Source organism: Oikopleura dioica, chromosome PAR (genome assembly GCF_907165135.1).
Source record: "Oikopleura dioica chromosome PAR, OKI2018_I68_1.0, whole genome shotgun sequence".
Lineage (NCBI taxonomy): Eukaryota > Metazoa > Chordata > Appendicularia > Copelata > Oikopleuridae > Oikopleura > Oikopleura dioica.
The window spans coordinates 2,775,335-2,795,443 of NC_137293.1; the positions used below are offsets into that span (position 1 = coordinate 2,775,335).

General features: G+C 39.5%; 5 protein-coding genes across 5 annotated transcripts; 1 reads left to right on the top strand and 4 right to left on the bottom strand.

The window, feature by feature from the left end:
• Positions 1-807: 807 nt before the first annotated feature.
• LOC145701210 (carbohydrate sulfotransferase 4-like) lies at positions 808-2,050 on the bottom strand. Its single transcript, XM_081778437.1, has 2 exons — positions 1,995-2,050; positions 808-1,471 (listed from the first exon to the last, which is right to left on the bottom strand). The coding sequence occupies exons 1-2, from the start codon at positions 2,048-2,050 to the stop codon at positions 808-810; spliced, it is 720 nt and encodes a 239-aa protein (XP_081634563.1).
• Positions 2,051-2,361: 311 nt separating this feature from the next.
• On the bottom strand, positions 2,362-2,996 carry LOC145701211 (uncharacterized). The gene is made up of 3 exons (XM_081778438.1): positions 2,695-2,996; positions 2,536-2,653; positions 2,362-2,489 (listed from the first exon to the last, which is right to left on the bottom strand). The coding sequence occupies exons 1-3, from the start codon at positions 2,994-2,996 to the stop codon at positions 2,364-2,366; spliced, it is 546 nt and encodes a 181-aa protein (XP_081634564.1). The 3' UTR covers positions 2,362-2,363.
• LOC145703730 (uncharacterized) lies at positions 2,952-4,174 on the bottom strand. Its single transcript, XM_081781124.1, has 2 exons — positions 4,038-4,174; positions 2,952-3,871 (listed from the first exon to the last, which is right to left on the bottom strand). Exons 1-2 carry the CDS (start codon positions 4,108-4,110, stop codon positions 3,231-3,233), a joined length of 714 nt encoding a protein of 237 aa, XP_081637250.1. The 5' UTR covers positions 4,111-4,174; the 3' UTR covers positions 2,952-3,230.
• A 2,349-nt stretch (positions 4,175-6,523) lies between these two features.
• On the bottom strand, positions 6,524-8,130 carry LOC145703483 (uncharacterized). The gene is made up of 6 exons (XM_081780845.1): positions 8,030-8,130; positions 7,596-7,826; positions 7,437-7,552; positions 7,095-7,305; positions 6,856-7,046; positions 6,524-6,813 (listed from the first exon to the last, which is right to left on the bottom strand). Exons 1-6 carry the CDS (start codon positions 8,030-8,032, stop codon positions 6,693-6,695), a joined length of 873 nt encoding a protein of 290 aa, XP_081636971.1. The 5' UTR covers positions 8,033-8,130; the 3' UTR covers positions 6,524-6,692.
• Positions 8,131-15,492: 7,362 nt separating this feature from the next.
• LOC145703396 (apolipoprotein D-like) lies at positions 15,493-17,286 on the top strand. The gene is made up of 3 exons (XM_081780754.1): positions 15,493-15,634; positions 16,639-16,837; positions 16,942-17,286. The coding sequence occupies exons 1-3, from the start codon at positions 15,516-15,518 to the stop codon at positions 17,245-17,247; spliced, it is 624 nt and encodes a 207-aa protein (XP_081636880.1). The 5' UTR covers positions 15,493-15,515; the 3' UTR covers positions 17,248-17,286.
• Positions 17,287-20,109: the final 2,823 nt, after the last annotated feature.

Here is a 20,109-nt window from a genome sequence, read left to right on the forward strand (position 1 = left end):
CGGAATCTGATTTGAACAAATACTGCCTTGTTATTCAAGATTGCTCGAAAAAATATTTTCAAATCCTTTCCAAAAGAAAAACCAAGGAAAAAAATTTTGGAGTAATCTGTTGAGACGTCATCTCTGAAAGTTCGAATATAACCTACCTTTCGACCAAACACGTCGTTCATAAAATAGGCGCAATAAAAATTTATTACTTTGGCCCGTTGATACTTTTGCCCAGTCTGAACAACCTGAGCGAATATTAAGAAAAGTACTGTTTTGATAACGTTACCTGTAATGATACGTGTTTTAATCCCAAACGAAAGTTTTTGCTGTTGTGGTATTTGATACACAAATTTTATACATATTATACACTCGCCAAAAAACCCTTTTCCAGAAAGAATCTGAAATTCGTCATTTTGAAAGGGAAAATGATGATTTTTATTTACGAGAATTTATATAAACAGAATAACTTACTCATTTATCATTTATAACTTAAAACGATCAGTCAAGAAGGCGGAACTAAAAATTTACGGTTACAATTCTTCTATCGCTCGGACTCCAATTCTTTTCGGCCGAAGAAATATTCTGACTCAGCAAACCATCTCTTCTGTAGCCGAATATTTTCATCAGAACTTTGCATCTTGCTTCAATTTGTGAAATCTCCGTGGCATTAAATTTCCCAGCGTCGAGCCCTTTTTTCCATCCGTCAAAAAGCTCGGCTTCTGTTTTTTCTTTATTGATACTGAAGGAGGTTTTTTTCACTCATAAGATTGTGAACAGATGATTATTGAAGACCTATCATCATTACCACTTTATATTTATTCAATCTTTTCCTGAATGCGTCGCTTCATAAAAGTTGGTTGAGAACTCTTTGCTCATTTCGACATCAAGTTTCTTATAAATCTGAGCTGTTACTTCAGCCGGAAATCTTGATATATCTTCATAGCGAACAAAAATGACATATTTAGCAATTTTGGAATCAAGGAAGAAATCAAGTGTCTTTTCGCAATCGTCGAATACTTTGTCGACGGCCTGCTCGGCTTTGTATACTTTGCTTAGTTTTCGCCTTGATAAGAACATGCTTCTTGGATCTCGCACAAGTCGGATGATTTTCAAATTGATCTCTGGCTTCAATAAGTGATAAAGATCCTCCGGACCGTGCAGACGAAATTCTTTTATTGCGACGCCTTTTTTCTCGCCACAGAATTGAATAAGTTTTTCTTTTCCAACTTTGGTTTTGAATGGGTCCGGGCATTTCTGGCACCACATCTTTGCTTCTTGACAAAATGGCGGGCTGCAAAGCGTTTCTGATCCGTACCAGTGGCCGATAGTGTGAGACAATTGAACACGATCTCTTGGGTTGTCCTTGCGATTTCTAGGGAGTTGGCAACTGTAGGCTTCTTCGAGAATTTCTCGGCGTTCTGTAAGACTTCCCGTTAGCGGCTCAAAATACTTATCATGGCTTTTGAGACCGAATAAGATGAGTCTGATAATGGGTTTTTTAATCAAAAGTAAGGGGGGTTCTGAAAAGCCTTTCATATAGAAAATCAGGATTCTGGTCAAAAATAGAGCCAAGAAACGAAGAACCAGATCGGAAAGACGCTGAAATATAAATATTCTTTCTTGAAGTTCGTTCATCAAGCGTAAACCCTGTCGAGGAGATGATGAAGTCGGAGATCTCTTTCGTTTTCCAAGAATACAGTCCTATGAAGGGTATCTTTTAAAGATTTGAAATTGTCAATTTCTCTTGAAGAAAAAGCAGAATAATGTTCAAATCAATTCCAAAAGAAAAATTGGGAGGTAACAATGCTTATGCTTAGACGACATCTCTCTAAATGCGACAATTTTTGTAATAATTGACAGAAGTGCTGGCTAACAAATGGCAGCAAAAATGCTCTTGACTTATGCGGACGTATATCAAGATAAATGAAAATAATTGAGGGTAAAGTAAGCATGACGGTGAGACCTGGTCGAAGAATGGTTCTCTAAAGTAAAAATTTGATTTTTGCCTGACAAATTTCCATTCTCTCTCTTGCTTCGAAATGAAGTAGATATTCTCTATCATACTTGTCTCGGCCATGGAAAGTTTATTTTCACGACTTTTAGCGGACGTCTGGAGATAGAAATAATTGATATCATATCAGCACGTGTGAAATCATTTTTCTGGAATCTGATTTGAACAAATATTTCCTTGTCATTCAAGATCGCTTATTAACAGTAAGTTCAAATCATATAACCAAAGCCTTTGGTGCAAAGGAAAAAATTTTGGATAAATTTGTCCCCGGTCAAGACCAATTTGAGTCATTTGTTTATTTATAATTATATTCGTATGTACAGATAAAGCAACGATTACATAATAGAAAGAAACAGAAATATTTTTACTTATATTTTTCCAATTTTTCTTGAAGTTTTTTGATTTGAATCGCTCTCTCTGCATTATGCAATGCATTTTTATCGAAGCTCGATTGTTGGACAGCTTTGAGGTCCTTATTCGCCCGTGAAACCTAAATATCAAACTTACGCGAAAAAGAATTAAAGAGGAATGATAACCTTTTGGCTTCGAAGTTGAAGCTCTTCTTTTTGCTGTCGCCGCTTTCTTTTTTCTTCTTTTCGTCGTTGGCGATGCTCGTCGTAAGAATCGAAGGAGGAGAACGAGCTGTTAGAATCACTAGAAAAAATGCTGAAAAATATATTTGCATTAATGGTTACCTATTTCTCTGAATTCTTCTTTTGACCTTTCTCTCTTTCTTTGTCATATAAATCTGAAAACCCGCCGCAATCAAGCTCAACAAGCAAAGTCCACCCGCAGCGACTCCAATTATTTTCGGCACAGTCCAGCCACTCTCTTCTCCCTCCTCCCAGAGGTTCATCAACTCAAGCTCTTCCTTGTTTTTCTCGTAATTGGGAGTGATGTAGCCAGTTGAGCCACCAGGAAGATTCGATTTGATATCTGGAGATCTTTTTTCTGTTAAATTAAGGTATTCTTGGTATAAAAGCTCGTAGCTACGCATTTTCGGAGAGAAAAATCGAGCAAAGTCGAACTTATTTTGCCCGAAAAAGACGGTGCCGCTCGTCTTTTTTATAGTGGGTTTAGCATCATATATCGAAAGAATATTGTATTTAGGGCTATTATCTATTCGGTAGGTCGTTTCGGTTTCACTTTCGAATAATTAATTTTCAATGATTTCAAATTGAAGAATAATTCATACTCATATATGAGAATTCCCGTTTTCGAGTCAAAATTATCAACAGTTCCTTGGCTCACTAGAATCCTTCTTCGAGTAAATCGTCGCTTGCTGCCCGGATGGCCCAATCATCGGTACTCCATTAGCCATAACTCTACTTGGCTCTTGGAAAGTCCCACTACTTTGAGAATTGCCAGGAGAAAAAGCTGGAGGAACTGAATTGCTGAATGGGCTTTGAGGATAGCTTGGATTCGCCCCTGCTGGGCCCGGGTTGAGCATGAACATGCCTCCATTGCCAAATGAATTTGTTGAGCTGGAAATTGGAACTGGCTGAATTGCTTCTTCTTTTGGCACTTTCCAGTAGTTGTACATGAATCCCTCTGTATCGATGTCACCGCTGTTTGCGCCGGTGAATGTTTTGATGCTGATTTCAGTGCTGTCAGAGACAAACTTCAACGGTAAATCTGTTCCGCAATACGGACCAGCTTCTCGTTTACTTTTGACATCCGTGATGGTTAGGTTTTGAACCTCGCAGCTTGGATGCATTGAAAAATGCTGGAACTCGATGATGATTCGGTCGTTTGGGTCAGAAACGTAGATTTCATACTCGCAGTTCCAGCCGACCTGGATCGCGTTGGGGAAGGATTGAGAAACGACGATTCGCTGGTTTGTTTCTGCTCGGAGTTTATTTTCAACGCAAGCTAAGAAAGAGGAAGGTATAATTTATACCATATACCGTATAAAGCAATGGTGCAAGTAGTTATTAGAATTGATATTATTATTTTTTTCTCGAATCAGTTTCTAATTGAAAATTATTTATAAAAATTAGATATAAAGCTTTTATGGTTTTTTGCATCAAAAACTTACATGAAATATCCCAACGCATTGGTGGCAGTGAAGAGCATAGCTCTAGAATAAACAGAAGTCTCAGCATAATCATTATTTCTCTGTTAAAAATTTGTACGCGAAATTATGTCATGAAGTCAAAAAGCAATCTATTTCCCCGAAATGTTACTATTTCAGAGGGTGAACGATTCTAGCGCAGCACTTGAATCTGCCGCGGGGCAGGAAGAATGTACTCCCGTGTATCTGAATGGATGAAATAGCCCTTTTCAGGGACATGAAACATTTCTAAACAATTTTTCGCATAAATCAAGATTTTGAGGAAAACCATAAAATGAGAAAAATTTTATCATTATTGAAATTTTCTCGATATTACAACTATGAAACTGTCCAAAAATGTGATTTAAGAATTGAGTTGATACTTCTTAAGATAATAAAAAATTCTCTCAAAAGATTATTCCCAAAAATCAAAAATCCCCCTGAAACAGAACAGTCCTGAACCCCTGAGGGCACAAAATGATTTACTCTTGTGAGTTGAAGGATCCTTCTAAAATCATCAGACAGCGCCTACCAGAAAAAAAAAGTTAGAACAAGAATTTTCTTTCTTTTGAAATGAATGAATCAGGTAATCTTTCATTTTCCGTCGAGGAAAAGAGCCCAACATGGCCAGAGTACAAAGACAAGAAATCGAGAGAAACGTGGATCATGGAAGTGGCGATTATTTTGAGCTTCGTAGGACTGGAGCTATCCGATTTAATTAAAAAACTATTGAATTATGAACCAGAAATGAAAGCTCCGACAAAGGATCGTCAATTTTCGGCTTTTTGATCTGGACCTGCAGAAGGTAATTTTACGCACAATCATCGGCGAAGGCAGCCTCTTTTTCAGAGCTCTGTTCACGCCTTCCGTTCCATCTACAGACAGGAGGACTCCCTTACGATTTTCCCCGCGGACTTCCTTTCGGAAAAAATCTGATGCTGAATAAATTACGCTCAAACACGATGTCTGTTAATTTCAGCGCGTTTTCTTCAAAGGTCATTTATGTTATTTATTTTTTTCATTAAAATGTGAACTTGTCAAAAAGTTTATTTACGCTTGATTCAAAGTGAACCAAGCCTAAGTTTAATGAAAGAACGTCAACCCTTCATGAGCTTTGACTTTTCATAATTTCTGAGAAAATGAGGTCATTGCAAAATTAATGCACGTCAAGTCTAATTTGCTTTATTGGATTTAGATTTTCTCAACTCTCAAAGGATCGTTATCACTGATAATCAAGAAAAAGAAGGAAGAAAAAATTTTTTTTTCTGAATCAGAAAATTTTTTATTTCAAAATCGAGTTCTCAAATTGAGGGAACAGCAGGATGGAAGATCAAGGATAATATTGCAGTGTTGGCGAAAAGTCATCATTTTCGCGGTCGGTTTCTTGGAAGTGAGAATTTCGCATTTGGAGCAAACTTGGGCGTTGCAAATTTTCGATGCATCGAAAAGAGGAGGAGTTTGATTTCCGTGGTATCGTTGAAAACTCGCGAATCGGGCGCTTCTGATTTGGTTTCGTGCGGAAGCGGAAGAGACGAAGACATAGAAGAGGACGAGAAAATTCATTCTTCGGTTTCTAATTTACGATCTTTAAAAGATGTTTAAAATCTTATTCGAGTTCTTTTTATACTTACGCGTTTATATACTTTTTGAGTCGAGGGCGCTCTCGCGAGCTTTCCAAGCTCAACAACAATTACGTTCGCCTTAATTTGAATAAGTTGACGCAAGGTGAAGACGCGGAGAATTTCTAGTCTGAAAACATTTCAATCATTAAGGATGGCTGTCCGTGAATGACATCACTTCTTGTTACGATTGAGAGCATGCATGATCTTTTAAGGTAAAAAGAAAATCTTCGTAAAAATAACTTTTCGGCAAAAATAAACGAAGCTTTCTTTGATTAAGCGTTCTGTTGATAAGAATTAATAAGGGCGTCCTTATGTTTATTTTTGTGCAAGATTTCTACTAATTTTTCATAAGCAAAATATTTAAAATTCTCAATTATTGTCCGGAAAAAAATTATTTTCTTGTTTTATTCAAAAAAATATTTCTCTTACCTCAAAACACAAAAACTCCACCCTCTCTCTTTCTCTCTCTTCCCCTGATCCAGACTGTGTTAAAATGATCAAGCCGACTGTTAGAGTAAGCTTGGTTCAAAGCCGTTATTGTTCTGGCAAATCCGACTTGCCCGCCCGACAGTGACTGTCGCTCTAATAAAGATTTATTAAAAATCCCCATAATATACTTTTCCCAATTTTCTCCCGGGGGAGGCTTTCATTTTTCCTCTTATTTGAGTTATTTTCTAAGATGACGCTTTTTGTATGCATGTAAATGATAATAGATAATGTCAGTTTCTATCAAATAAGTCAAAGAACTAATGCAAGGAATGCGGTTTCTTCTGATAAATGAACGCATTTGTCTTCAATAAGCAAATTTTATGCAGTTGGTACCCATTTTAGAATCTCGAAAACTGATGATTTCATGAAGTTCTTAGTTTTTATTGTGATCATAAAAATCAGATTGGCGTAAACAGTATGAAGTTGAAAAAGTAAAAATATTGTACAGGAGTAAAAAGTATTTTCTTCTGTTATGTAAACAATCATAACATTCGTTCAGTATCAAAAAGAAAGAAAAAAATAACTATCTTCACATTTCATTTTCTGATTGCGCTGGAATATATTCGTTAGGGTTGCCTTGCACGCTGACGACTACTTTTCCTTGGCAGGTGTCTTTTGGGACCAATTTGTATTTGAACACTTCGAAGAGGCTTAAAAAAGGTAAGGAGTTGGAAAGAAGAGGGTAATCTTACTCTGTCTGGCAGCATTCTTGGACCTCTTTATCGTAAGATCTCCTGTTGGGATAGATTCCACAGCACTGGTCTCTCTCCTGACCCTGGTTTGCTCTAAGTCGGCACGAGGCATCGTAGTCGAAATTTCCATCGAACTTGGAGTAAGGAGTGTAGTATTTTAAGTCAGGGCAGCTTTCTTGATTTCCTGCGTTCTAAAAGAAAGGATTATTGACGCAAATAGGTAAGTTTCATTTTCTTACGCATTCAGATCGAAGTTGGGCGATCGACTCGGCAAAATCAACGTCACAGCGGCAGAGGTTTTCGGAGCTTGTTTTTCCGTTGAATTCACAGTTGATGGATCTTTCGTTGACTTGATCGCCGATGAAAATAGCGGTGTAGCCAAGTTCGGCAAGGGCGCCTTTGTTGTTTTTGTAGTCGAGATTGTAGTCGACGTCGATACATTTGTAACATCTAAAAGGGACGATTATTATGTTGTTTTCAAGGCTGGAACATGTCAGGATTCAAAGAAACATTGATAATGAAGGAGGAAAGTACGATTACGTAAGACTAAGAGAGGTTAAACCCGGAGAAAGGTCCTTCACCTGTATAATTTGGAGCAAACAGAGTCAATTTTATCCATATGTTGGCCTCCACCAAGCTCTTGAACATTTTCGACGCCTTTGTTCCAGCAATAGCATCCGTAGCTCGTTTGGTCATCCTATCAATCGATTTATCATAAATTACAAATGTTCGTTTTTTACCTCAATTTGTTGAAGATATTCCTCCGTCGGCTCTTTTCCTTCCAAGAATGCAACCATTTTCGCGATCTGCTCAAATTTCGTTGACGAGATTGTGTCTGGAAAGTATCGCTGCCCCTTTCCGAAATTTTCGTCTAGCCATGCTCCGGATAGATTACGCTTGATCGCTCCGTTGTAGTTTTTGGCGAAACCAGTGCTGGCGAAGGTTGATGTGAAGATTGTTGCGATGAGCTTCTGAAAAATTTTGTTATTTCATCATTTCATAATTTCAAGAATCCGAAATGACGTCGTAAAGCTCAAATAGTAGCAAGTGACATTTATTCTCATGAAATCTTGACTTCGGTTATTTCTCGAAGACCCTGAAAATTACATAATTTTCAGAAACAAATTTCCTATCGCATAATTATGAAAAAAGATCATCATATATTTTATCTTACCATTTTCTGATCTCTTAGCGGCTATATTTGTTGGATCATTTCTTACCGCATCGCTATTTATACGAGTTCGTTAATCCGTCCACCAGTCGGCTCAGGTTGTCCGTGAAATTTCGTGCCCCAGCTGTCGGTACGCGACTCGTGCCCCTCGCGAGCGCCCCCTGAAAAATTATGAAAAGGGATTTACGATTACGTCTGATCCGTTGTCGAGTTAGCTTGGCGGGGTTGTATTCCATCGCGGAAAACAATGCCTTTGCGTTTAAAATCGAGTTAAAAATGTCATGACTTTTGACTTTGATTTTGATTTAGAAAAATTCTCTTTAGAAAAGAAAATTAAATAAGTATGACGAGCCGTGAAAGCTGTCAAAAATGCAGGTTCTCATAGAAATGATAAGTTTTTACGATCTAAATAAGGAAATTTAAACATTGTCTGCTAGATTTTTTTACTCATTTCAAATTTATGGACGGCGCTGATTTTCGCCGGACAAATAATACTGACACTGGGTTCATGACGTTTTTTTTCATTAATTTTCAAGACGTGTCAGTGAAGGAAAATCTACGGCACGAATTCTCAATTCCATCAAATGGTTTATTGAAGCCCTAAAAAGGGCTACTGGAGCGTTATTGTGTCGCTGCTGTGAATTCTTCTCCTGGTCTGGAAGTGTGTTGGTTTCCCGCATATCGAGGATTTTCCCATGCTGATCTTTCTCAGCCTCATCAATTAATAACTTGACTCCACTTTATACCCATCGCCTGGATATACCAGACGAAGAGGTACCCCTTATGCAGGGTTATCTCAAATGTGACAAGACCGAGATTTTCTGCTGTTTATATACGGCCAGGTGAGAAGCACAATTCTTCTAGAGAATCTATGTCTCTTTTTGCTCTCGCTTGATCATTTTTTTTCTCTAGAGATGGTCGAGTTTCTCAGCTACTGCGCCGATGAGAAAGAAACACCTCCATCTAGAAAAGAAAATTCCCCGCGTTTCTCACCTGGGCGTATTTAAAGAGCGGGAATGCAGAAATTCTTCATTTTTGAGAAGCCTCGAGTACGGGGTGCTCCGTTTTCTGGAGCACCCAGGGAGCGACGTATGCAACGCGAAGTGCAATGGGAGATGTAAAAAAAAATCTTCCCGACAGCGAAGAAGATAAGGATCGATGCTACAAACGCGCACTTTCAATCGGCATTAGCCAATAACGACGACAACGTCAGCCCTTTTTAGGGCTGCAACTAACTGGTCAATCCAGAGTTCGAAATCCCGCGTTTGCCCAGGGGAAGATACGGGCACGGGCAAGAAAGTGAATATTCCCGAGGGCAAAAGCGGTCACGGGCAAAAAAACGAATTTTCCCGCGGGCCAAGCGGGCACGGGCACAATAAAAAATATTCCCGCGGGCAAATTCGGGCACGGGCAAGATTCCCGCGAGCTTAAACGGGCACGGGCAGATTCAATGCACCTTATGAAAAAGTGTTTAAACTATTTAAATAGCAAGGAAATAGACACCAAATACTTGAGGGAGTATATTGAAAACTAATTTGCATACAGAACTGTTATGACGTGCTTTTTTTAAAGTTAACGAAGTTTTCCAGCCCATTTCCGCCTTATAGACCCCCGAACATTATACCTTTACAAATCAACAGAAAATTTTAAGAACTTTAACGGTTCAAAATTTTAGAAAACTCCACTTCCGTTCGGTTCTAGAGCCGGAAGTTGACGTAATTTAGGTGTTATGGTGAAGTGTGACCTATCAAATTGATGCTCAGAGGATTTCCTATCATTTTTGACCAAGAATCAAGACCAACCGCGTTAAAATAAACCGGAAAAAAATGAAAAAGAATTCATCACTTTATACCTTTTTTACATAATTTTAACGGTCGGTTTGACCAGGTTTGGGACTGTTTCTTCTGAAATATTGATTTTAGGATGACTCGAAAATTTGATAGGTCACACTTTACCATTTTAACTAAATTTCGTCAACTTCCGGCTCTAGAATCGACCGGAAGTGGAGTTCTCTAGAATTTTAAACCGTTTTTGAAGTTTTTGAAATTTTCTACTGATTCTAAAAAAATATGGTGTTCGGGGGTCTATATTATAGAATAGGGTCGGCCAAAAAAAAATCGACCTCGTGTTTCAATTACGAATTACACATCATTAGAAAGAGGAGAACGAGACGATTCGAATGGTACTAACCATTTGTCTGTGCGAGTTGGGGAAATTTTTTTAGAATTTTTTGAAAATCGCGATTTTTGTCACTAAAAACGTGAATCTTGGACGTTTCTAAATATCAAATTTTTGGCTACGCCAAATATCAAGCCTTGATTGGCAAGTGATTGCCGACTTCGGTCAAGTTTGGCCACTTATTGCCGGAGGACCTTCCGGAGGACCCCTTACTGGAAGAAAAACTACTGGAGGACCAATAATAGAAAAAAATAAATAGCTTTTGAGGGCGACATACTGCCAATGTTGACCAATTTCGGTCACTTTCTGCCGGAGGACCTCCCAGAGGACCCCCTTACTAGAAGACCAACTGCTTGAAGACCAATATTCAAAAAAATATATAAAAAGCCTTGCTTGGCCTCAAACTGCCATATTTGACCACTTTCGGTCACTATCTGCCGTAAACCTTCCGAAGGAACCCGGGTGAAAGACCAACTCCTTGAGGATTTGTCTCTTAAGCCCGTCTCTTAAATTCAGTCAGGTACTGTCAGTGGGTTGCGCAGATAGTGCACCTCTAAAGAGCGGGTAAAGGGTGCACCAGTCACGCAATCACTTTGAGCAAGTCTAGAAATAAACAATAGAAAAAGTGCGGGCGAAGAGTGCACCAACGCCTCAATCTTGAATCATCAAATCTCGAAGCGGACCTCGGCCCCCCTCTTGAATTCAGTTAAGTAAGGCGCAAAAACGACCCGTTTAATTAAATTAAGTCAGGTAAGGGGTAAAGCCGACCCGAAGGGCAGGAAAGCCCCGTCTCCTGAATTCAGTCAGGTAAGGAGCCGAGCCGACCCGAAGGGGAGGCCAGCCTCGTCTCTTGAATTCAGTTAGACTCGAAGGGGAAGCGAGCTTGAGCTGAGAAACTGAAGTTTCTTGAATTCAGTTAGGTAAGGGGCAAAGCCGACCCGGAGGGGAGGCCAGTCCCGTTTCTTGGATTCAGTTAGGTACGGGGCCAAGCCGACTCGAAGGGGAGGCGAGCCCCATTTCTTAGATTCAGTTAGGTAAGGGGCCAAGCTGACCCGAAGGGGAGGCCAGCCTTGTCTCTTGAATTCAGTCATGAAAGAGGCCAAGCCGACCCGGAGCGAAGGCAAGTCCCGTTCCTTGGATTCAGTTAGGTACGGGGCCAAGCCGACTCGAAGGGGAGGCGAACCCCGTTTCTTGGATTCAGTTAGGTACGGGGCCAAGCCGACCCGAAAGGGAGGCGAGCTTTGTTTCTTGAATTCAGTCATGTAAGGACCAAAGCCGACCCGGGGAGGCAAGCCCTGTTTCTTGGATTCAGTTAGGTACGGGTCGGCTTGGTCCTTTACCTGACTGAATTTAAGAGACGGGGCTGGCCTCCCTTCGAGTCGGCTTCGCCGCTTACCTGACTGAATACAAGAGACGGGGCTGGCCTCCCTTCGGGTCGGCTTTGCCCCTTACCTGACCGAATTCAAGAGACGAGGCTGGCCTCCCTTTGAGTCGGCTTGGCCCCGTACTTAACGGAATCAAAGAAAGGGGCTGGCCTCCCCTTCGGGTCAGCTTGACGCCTTACCTAACTGAATTCAAGAGATTGGTCTTGCCTCTCCTTCGGGTCGTTTTCGCGCCTTACTTAACTTAGTTCAAAAGATGAGGCCAGCCTCCCCTCAGAGTCGGTCTGGCTCTGCACCTAACTGAATTCAAGAAACGAGGCTTATTTATATTGCGTTCTAAATAAGCCTCCGTACTATGGTAACTGGGCGTTAGCTTGGAATTTCATTTTAACAATATTTATTGGCCCCGTCTCAGACTGAAATGCATGGACGGTGCTATCTTCCCCTTCGGGTCGGCTTGGCCCCATCTCAGACTGAATTGCATAAACGGAGCTGGATCGCCCTTCGGGTCGGCTTGGCCCCGTCTCAGACTTGAATGCATGAACGGAGCTAGCCTCCCCTTCGGGTCGGCTTGGCTCCATTTCAGACTAAATGAACGGCATTACATAAACGAAGCTGGGTTGCCCTTCGGGTCGGGATATCTTTTCGACCATAGCACCTGAATTACAAATGACAGAGATAAACTAAAAACTGTAATAGAAAGAAAAGCGTCTGTAGATCATTTTCGCAGAAAGAATTTTTGTAATATCTAAGATCAAAAACAAATAAAGCGCTCGTAAACTCGTGCCTAAGCAAGCTCGCCAAGGTTCCTTAAGACAGTTAGGAAAACGAAAAAGTCGTTTAGAAAAAAAATGAGTGAACATGAGTCAGCAGGAGCAAATGAGAGAAAAGTAGTGGCGATTCTCGGTTGTATTCATGTGCTCCGAGTGAGATTCATAAGAGGACTTCTGATTCTTTGAGGATTATTCAAAAAGACATTTTGTGCATCTTGAACCCTGTGTATGACTGTATGCAATTTCCAAAATCATTTAGTAAGCCTTTCTAATACAGACACTGACTTACAGATGATAGGTATCAGTTTGAGGACTTCTGATACTTTGAGGATTATTCAAAAAGACAAATTGTGCATCTTGAACCCTGTTAATGACTGTATGCGATTTCAGAAGTCATCGACTAAGCCTTTTTAAAACAGACACTGACTTACAGACAACAGGTATCAGTTGGAAGAATTCTGATACCTTGAGGATTATTCAAATAGACATTTTGGGCATCTTTAGCCCTGTTTATGACTGTATACGATTTTCGAAGTCATTGACTAGGCCTCTCTATTACAGACACTGACTAACAGATGATAGGTATCAGTTAGAGGACATCTGATACTTTGAGGATTGTCCAAAAAGACATTTTGGGCATCTTTAGCCCTGTTTATTACTTTATGCGATTTTCGGAGTCATTGACTAAGCCTCTCTTTTACAGACACTGACTAACAGATGATAGGTATCAGTTAGAGGACATCTGATACTTTGAGGATTATCCAAAAAGACATTTTAGGCATCTTTAGCCCTGTTAATGACTGTATGCAATTTCGGAAGTCATTGACTAAGCCTTTCTAATACAGACACTGACTTACAGATGACAGGTATCAGTTAGAGGACTTCTGATACTTTGAGGATTATCCAAAAAGACATTTTGGGCATCTTTAGCCCTGTTAATCAATGTATGCAATTTTCGGAGTCATTGACTAAGCGGTTCTAATACAGACATTACCTAACAGATCATAGGTATCAGTAGCAGGACTTCTGATGATGTCAGCATAATTCAAAAAGACATTTTGTGTAATTTGAACGACTAGAAACTACATTTATAGTGCTTAAGGTCATTCAAGACCTCTTAATGATACAGATAGAGACCAACAGATCCTCTGTTATTAGAGTCTCATGAATATCACTGATGATATCCACACAATACTTAGTTAATAATTTCTTATCAACGTTCAAACATATAGATAAGAATTTGAACCTTTTTGTCCTCTTAAAAGATTTTTTCTTCAATTTTAAGGCTTCGTAAAAATCCAGTAGTTTTATTTAAAAATTATTTTAAAAAATTCCCCAATTCATATAGATATTCTGTAAGAGCAAAGTAATTCCTAAGTGTTTAATCTAACTTATGAGCAAAAATTTGGAACTGAAACATCTCTCTTTATTGATTTATGAATGAATGAATACCTTGGTTATCCATATAAAAGGGTAATTGGAACAAAACACCCTTCCATAAAAATGGTACATGAGTTTTCTATTTCTTTTCTGTTTACTACCTGTAAACTTTAAACCCTGCTCTATTATCTTCTGTCATCAAATATATGATTTACCTTATATATATAGCGAATTTATTTTTTAAAGCAAGTATGTCAAATTCAAGTCCCAATTTTTGGAAAAAATGCCCTTCAGTGAGACCTGAGCATCGGATCTCGGCAATTTTTGGGTTATAAAGGTTTTTGAGCACCGCGAGTCCACTGAAACTGGTTTCGAAAGGATTGGAGATCAAAAATTTTTTTTGGCCGACCCTATTATAGAAAATCGCCGTTTGCCCAACTTGGAGAAACGGAGATCTTGGGCAAACGGCGATCTGAAAAAGTTTATATTAATTGATCATTAGACATTATTTGGCTTTTTAATGTCAATCCTGGCTTCTTCAACGCCAATCCTGGCTTCACCAACATCAATCATGTTTTCTCCAATATCATCGACACTACATCAATTATGGCTTCTCCATCGCCAATTCTCGCTTCACCGACTTCAAATATGGCTTCTCCAATGTCCATCCCGGGTTCTTCGACGTCAATCCCGATTTCTCCATCGTCGATCCCGACTTCTCCAACGTCGATCCCGGCTTCATCCATCTTCATCTCGGCTTTTTCAACGCCAATTTTATCTTGAAGAAGCCATGATCGACATTCGAGAAGCGATGATTGACAACTGAGAAGCCGGGAGTAACGTTTGAGAAGCTTGGATTGAAGTAAGTGACGCCCGGATCAGCATTGAAGAAGCCGGGATTGACGCTGGAGATTCCAGGATTCAAGTTTGAGCCACCAAGATTGACGTCTGAAAAGCTAGGATCGAAGTTTTTGAAGCCGGGATTGAAATAAGTGAAGCCGGGATTGACTGTGAAGAAGACAATAAAAGAAAATAAAAATATAATATAATATATAAGAGAAAATAAAATCAATCAATTTAAACTAATTCACATCGCCGTTTGCCCAAGTCGCCGTTTGCCCAACTTGGGGAAACGGAGACCATTCGGTCGTAGTTTCTAACTAGCTCCTAAAACTTGCGATTTAAAAATCCGAATTGATTCAGGGTCGTTTTTATTTTATTTTCTTATTTTGAAAAATAGGCTTGAGATTTAGCAGTAGAAAAAATGTTCCCCGGGCTGCCCTCGGGAATATTTCGTGCGGGAACGCGGGCAAACCGCCCGTGCCCGTTTATGCCCGCGGGAATCTTCTCATTCATGCCCGTGCCCGTATCTGCCCGCGGGAAAATTTGTTATAGTGCCCGTGCCCGCTTGGCTCGCGGGAAAATTCGTTTTTGTGCCCGTGACCGTTTTTGCCCCCGGGAATCTTAAATATTCTGCCCGTGCCCGCCCGCCCGCCGCCCCCTTGCCCGGGAGCCGCAAAATTTCGAACTCTGGGTCAATCAAGCCTAATATTCTAAGAGAAGTGATCGCTTCTTATTTTTCTTGACCTTTTGTCCCTCGCATTTGACCCCGTTAAAATTCGACGCAATTCGGTGCGCTTGACATTTGCTCTACTTCCCAGTCACTTCAGTCTCGTAACTTCTCATATTATTTCGCCCTGACATAACATTTTGCATATTTAATCGACAGTCTAGCCATGGAGCTCATCAAAAAACCGTTTTCCAATACAAAAAAATATGAAACTTTTGAGTCTTCTCGCCATCTCCTCGACCCAGGGCCAGCTTCTTTCCCGAGAAGCGTGTCCTGAAATCCCAAAAATTGCTGATTTTGATGCTGAACGATACTCTGGTCAATGGTGAGTTGTACCGGGGTATTTTCTTTTACCGAAATTATTTTCGTAATCCGAAATGACATAGGCGGATTTCCTCCAAAAGCCGGAGAATTGGGTGGAAAAATATAAATTTAACGAAATTACAAAATCTTTTCTCTCTAAATATTTTCAAACTTTGACTAGACGTGTTAATAGAACAGGTCAAGTTTCATATTCTCCGAGGAAAAAATCTGAAATTGAAAAGTCCTAAAGCTGTCTAACGGCAATTGAAGTACATTTCTACTGACGGCTCTAGCGTAAAAAGTATTCGTTGGACCGGCTTATTTTTTGACGGAAATATATTCTTGAGCGTCTGAAGTAAGACGCCAGCTATTTTTATTTCGTTTTGATTACGCAAACCTTCTCTTATCAGCGATCAAAGTCAGACGAAAATCGTGATGAGACGGGGAGCGCGGCAGTGACAATGCGGCACGGTGACGCTGTGGCGCACCCTAGCCAGGCACGAATGAAAATCTCATTCAAGCGATCTCGTTTTGAGCAACAGGGTAGGGTGGGCAACAGCGCCACCACGCCGCTTAGTCACCGCCACGCTCATCGCCACAGCGAAATTCTCACCTAACTTTGATTGCTGATAAACCGATGAAAAATAATCAGAATTGTCAGGAAAATAGCTGGCGCCCTAGTTCAGACTCTCGAGAAAATATTTCCGTCAAAAAATTGGAGTCCCTAATGGGTACTTTTTGCACAATCGCTGTCAGCAGAAATTTACTTCAATGTCCTCTAGACGGCAAAAATACTTTTCGATTTCGATATTTTTTCTCGGAGAATATAGAACTTGACCTACTCTATCACAACATCCAGTCAGATTTTTAAAAAATTAACGTAGAAACGATTTTGTAATTTCGTTAAATTTATATTTTTTCCACCCATTAGAAATGATCCTTTATCCTCAAATATCCACGTCATTGGGGGAATTCCGGAAAAGGTCATGTCCACTGTCAAAGCCCTACTAATCCGTCATGGTTAAGGTGGGAACAAGCTCGCTACCCGTATGCGTTCCAAAATCCTCTGGGCAGATGCGTCGGCGCCAAATATGGTGTAATTGATGAGTCGAAGATCAGCGTGCTCAACACGAACGTCATCCCAAAACCAGACGGATCCGGACTTTGGGAGATGCAATATGTAAACGCTTTTGGAACCATCGTCGATCCTGAGTTCCCAAACAAGGTACAATCATCTGCTCGACAAGGTGTTCTTTTTGTGAATCGACGTGTTGAGTGATTTTCATCCGCATCATAGATTATTACTTGTGCTTATATATTATTTTTCAGCTCAATATCAACTTCGACTACTTTGGCCCGAATGTCCGAGAACGAGGAACCAACTACTGGGTCATGGAAACCGACTACGACGAGTACACAATCGTCATGAACTGCGAAGGCCGAGATGATGGATTCACTGTCTCTTACGGCTGGCTCATGACTCGAGAAAAGGACATGCGAGTCCTCAACCCAAGACGATACGACGAGCTTCTTGAAAAGGCAAAGGGATACTCGACTCTTTGGGCGCGACCTGAAGTCATCACTGCTGATAACACTGACTGTTCTTTTGACGAGGAATCTTATTGGCCAAACTAAAGAGGCTTCTTGACCGTCACATGTTCTGTAAATAAAATTTGACAACAGAGAAAAATTTTGATTTTATTATCATTTTCCAGAAAGTAAACCTGATTTTTCACTTCCAGACTGAGCATTTTCTGCACTCGATACTGTATCGCGCTGAAAATAAGATATAATGAGGACATAATTGCTCATAATCCTGGATCATAGTAAGCATGGATCTTAAAGCGGGTAATCAGCGATTTAACCCCACCCAAGGGAATCGGATAGCTCCGTGCTTAACCATTTTTTAATTGAGGTACTCCCTTACCGAGAAGCTTTCGTACTTGAATTTCTTCGTAAAGCAAACTTGTCGAACCACTAAAAATCATAATTTTTCATGAACTCGGTCATTTTTTCTCACTAAGATAAATCACCAAAGCCACTTAAAACTGGCTCTCTAATCAAATTAGAGTACGAAAAGCAGATCATTTTTCTAGAGCCAAAATCCTATCATTCCAAGGACGATCATAACGCCGGTTTTGTCGAATAAAGATTTCGGTTTTTCGCCAGCTCCATCTTCCCCAAAAAGATATGTTCTAAAGAAAAAAGCTAGAAAGAACGAAATTCGAGTCGATTTTGTTCACAAGAATTTCTGAAAAGTCTAAACTCCAAAAAAGTGCTTACCCATCATGAAAACTCTGCTCGTTCTCTCGTCGATACCGGATCATTATTCGATCAGAATGAGCTTGCTATTTCACATTTTCAGAGTATTATCGCCGTCCCCACGGGCGCGGTTTGTCAAATTAATGAAAATTGAACTACCGAACTATGTATTCCATTTTGCGGTTTCTTTATTTTTTCACCCTACTCAGAAGAAAGGCATTAATCATCAATCAACACGGTTTGTTAGTATTACAGCTTAAAGCTTTATTCATGATCTGAGAAAAGACAGTTACATTTCCCAACAAACATGATCGCCTCCGATTCCGAATGCATCATCCCTGACAGAAACTCCTTTGCACTTTTTCATCATCGTATATCGCAAGCTATAGGCATTAGACATTGCAGCTTTAGAAGGATTTCCGGTCATCGTTTTAATTTCCTCGCTCCCTTTTTTACCGCTTATTCGTTGCGTTTTTTACGAGAACGTGAATTTAATTTTTATCTGTGTATTTTCTCGCCAAATTTGCTACTTTCTCCACTATCCACGGTTAAATTACGCTTATAGTATTACTGCTACGATTCTTCCCAAAACCTTTATGTTGAAAATTGATGATGAAAGCAACGTGAAAAGGGAACTAAAATATGTATCCTTATCCCATTTCCTTGAGCGCAGCGAACCACAACTTCAATAAACTCGCCATTTTTCTGACACCCGTCGCAATCGTGAATTTCATCCTTGCAAACTTCTCCCCTTTCCAATTTCTTTGAGCACAGATGCTTTGTCGATCTGTCTGGTAGACATTTCAATCCACGAGAGCGCTTAATGACTTCTTGCGGCTGTTTGGAGCCATGGGGCGGCTGAGATTCCAATCGACCGCGGCCTTGACCGAATTTGGATTGTTTCTTTGGTTGAAAGTATTTTCTCTTGACAATGGATTTCGCTGAATAAATATAAAATTAGGAAAAATATTAGTTCTCAAAATGGAAATTTTATTCAATATTTTTTAAATAAATTAAATGTTTGAATAAAAAAATATTTTTTCTTTTGGATTTTTATTAGAAAATAAAAAAAAAAATTTATTTTATTTTTATCAAATGAACAATAAAATCTTTCCTTTTGAGGAGCTACCGTCGTCTTTATCCTCCTGTCTTCATCTTCAAGTCTGTCTATATTTTTCTTCCTTATCCACCAGCATCCATCAATTCGGGCAAAAAGAAAAATAAAACTCAACCCTGAAATTCTCATCCTCTGCCTATGAAACAAGCTGCGCAAAGAAAAGCACTGGTTCCCTTATTTGTTAAAAATAATCACGTCTTAGCCGGAAGGAATTTAAATTTCCGCATGATTCTTTTACGACATTTTGAGGAGAATTGAAAGCTGTGGGATCAAAAATCTAAATCATCTTTTGACCGTCTGCGAAAAAAAATTTTAATTTTAGATTTTATTCGATGGAAAAAGACTATTCACGTAAAGGAAAAACTCAGTCTCAAAAATTCTTCTTTATTCCGAATTTCTTCATTTGACGCTGAGTTGTCGGTACATGCTTCTCCTCGTCAATTTTTTGTTAATTTTTTCAAGGGAAATATAAATTGCAGTGAGAATAAAAGAAATAACGATGATCTTCAGCAGGTCAATTTCATTTTCTCGAAGCCAGAGTTTTTGCTGCTCAATCCACTCAGGCCAGGAGGAGTCGTGGAGGAAAACAGTTGCTTTACTGTCATCTCCCGGATTATCAGAATTTCTTAAGGAGATAAAAGCATAAAGGATTAAGAATTATTCAACTTACATAACCAGAAACAACATCCGCGACAAAAATCAAATATCACAAGAAATATTATTTTTCTTACGCCTTGTTTATAAAGCAAGAACAATCATTTTCTTTTTTTATAATTCATGTGTAAACCACTTTACCGATTTTAGATTCAGCACTTTAAAAGGACAGATTTTCAATACTGTCTGCTGCAAAAACCAAAAAATGGACAAGAAGCCCGTTTTTCTGTCCACAAAAGGAACTCGTTCAGATAAAAATGGAGAATTATGTCAGCTCACTCGAGTAAGAAAAACATCTAAGGAACAAAATTTGTTACCAACCTAGAATAATAAATTCAGAAATCTACAAGTGCTCGGCTTATTTGAACACGTCGAAAATCCGCAAAACTCTAAATTGCGAAAAGCAACAGTAACTCGTCGAAAATAAAGGATGAATCTGTGGTTCATGAAATTTTAAGCTGCGT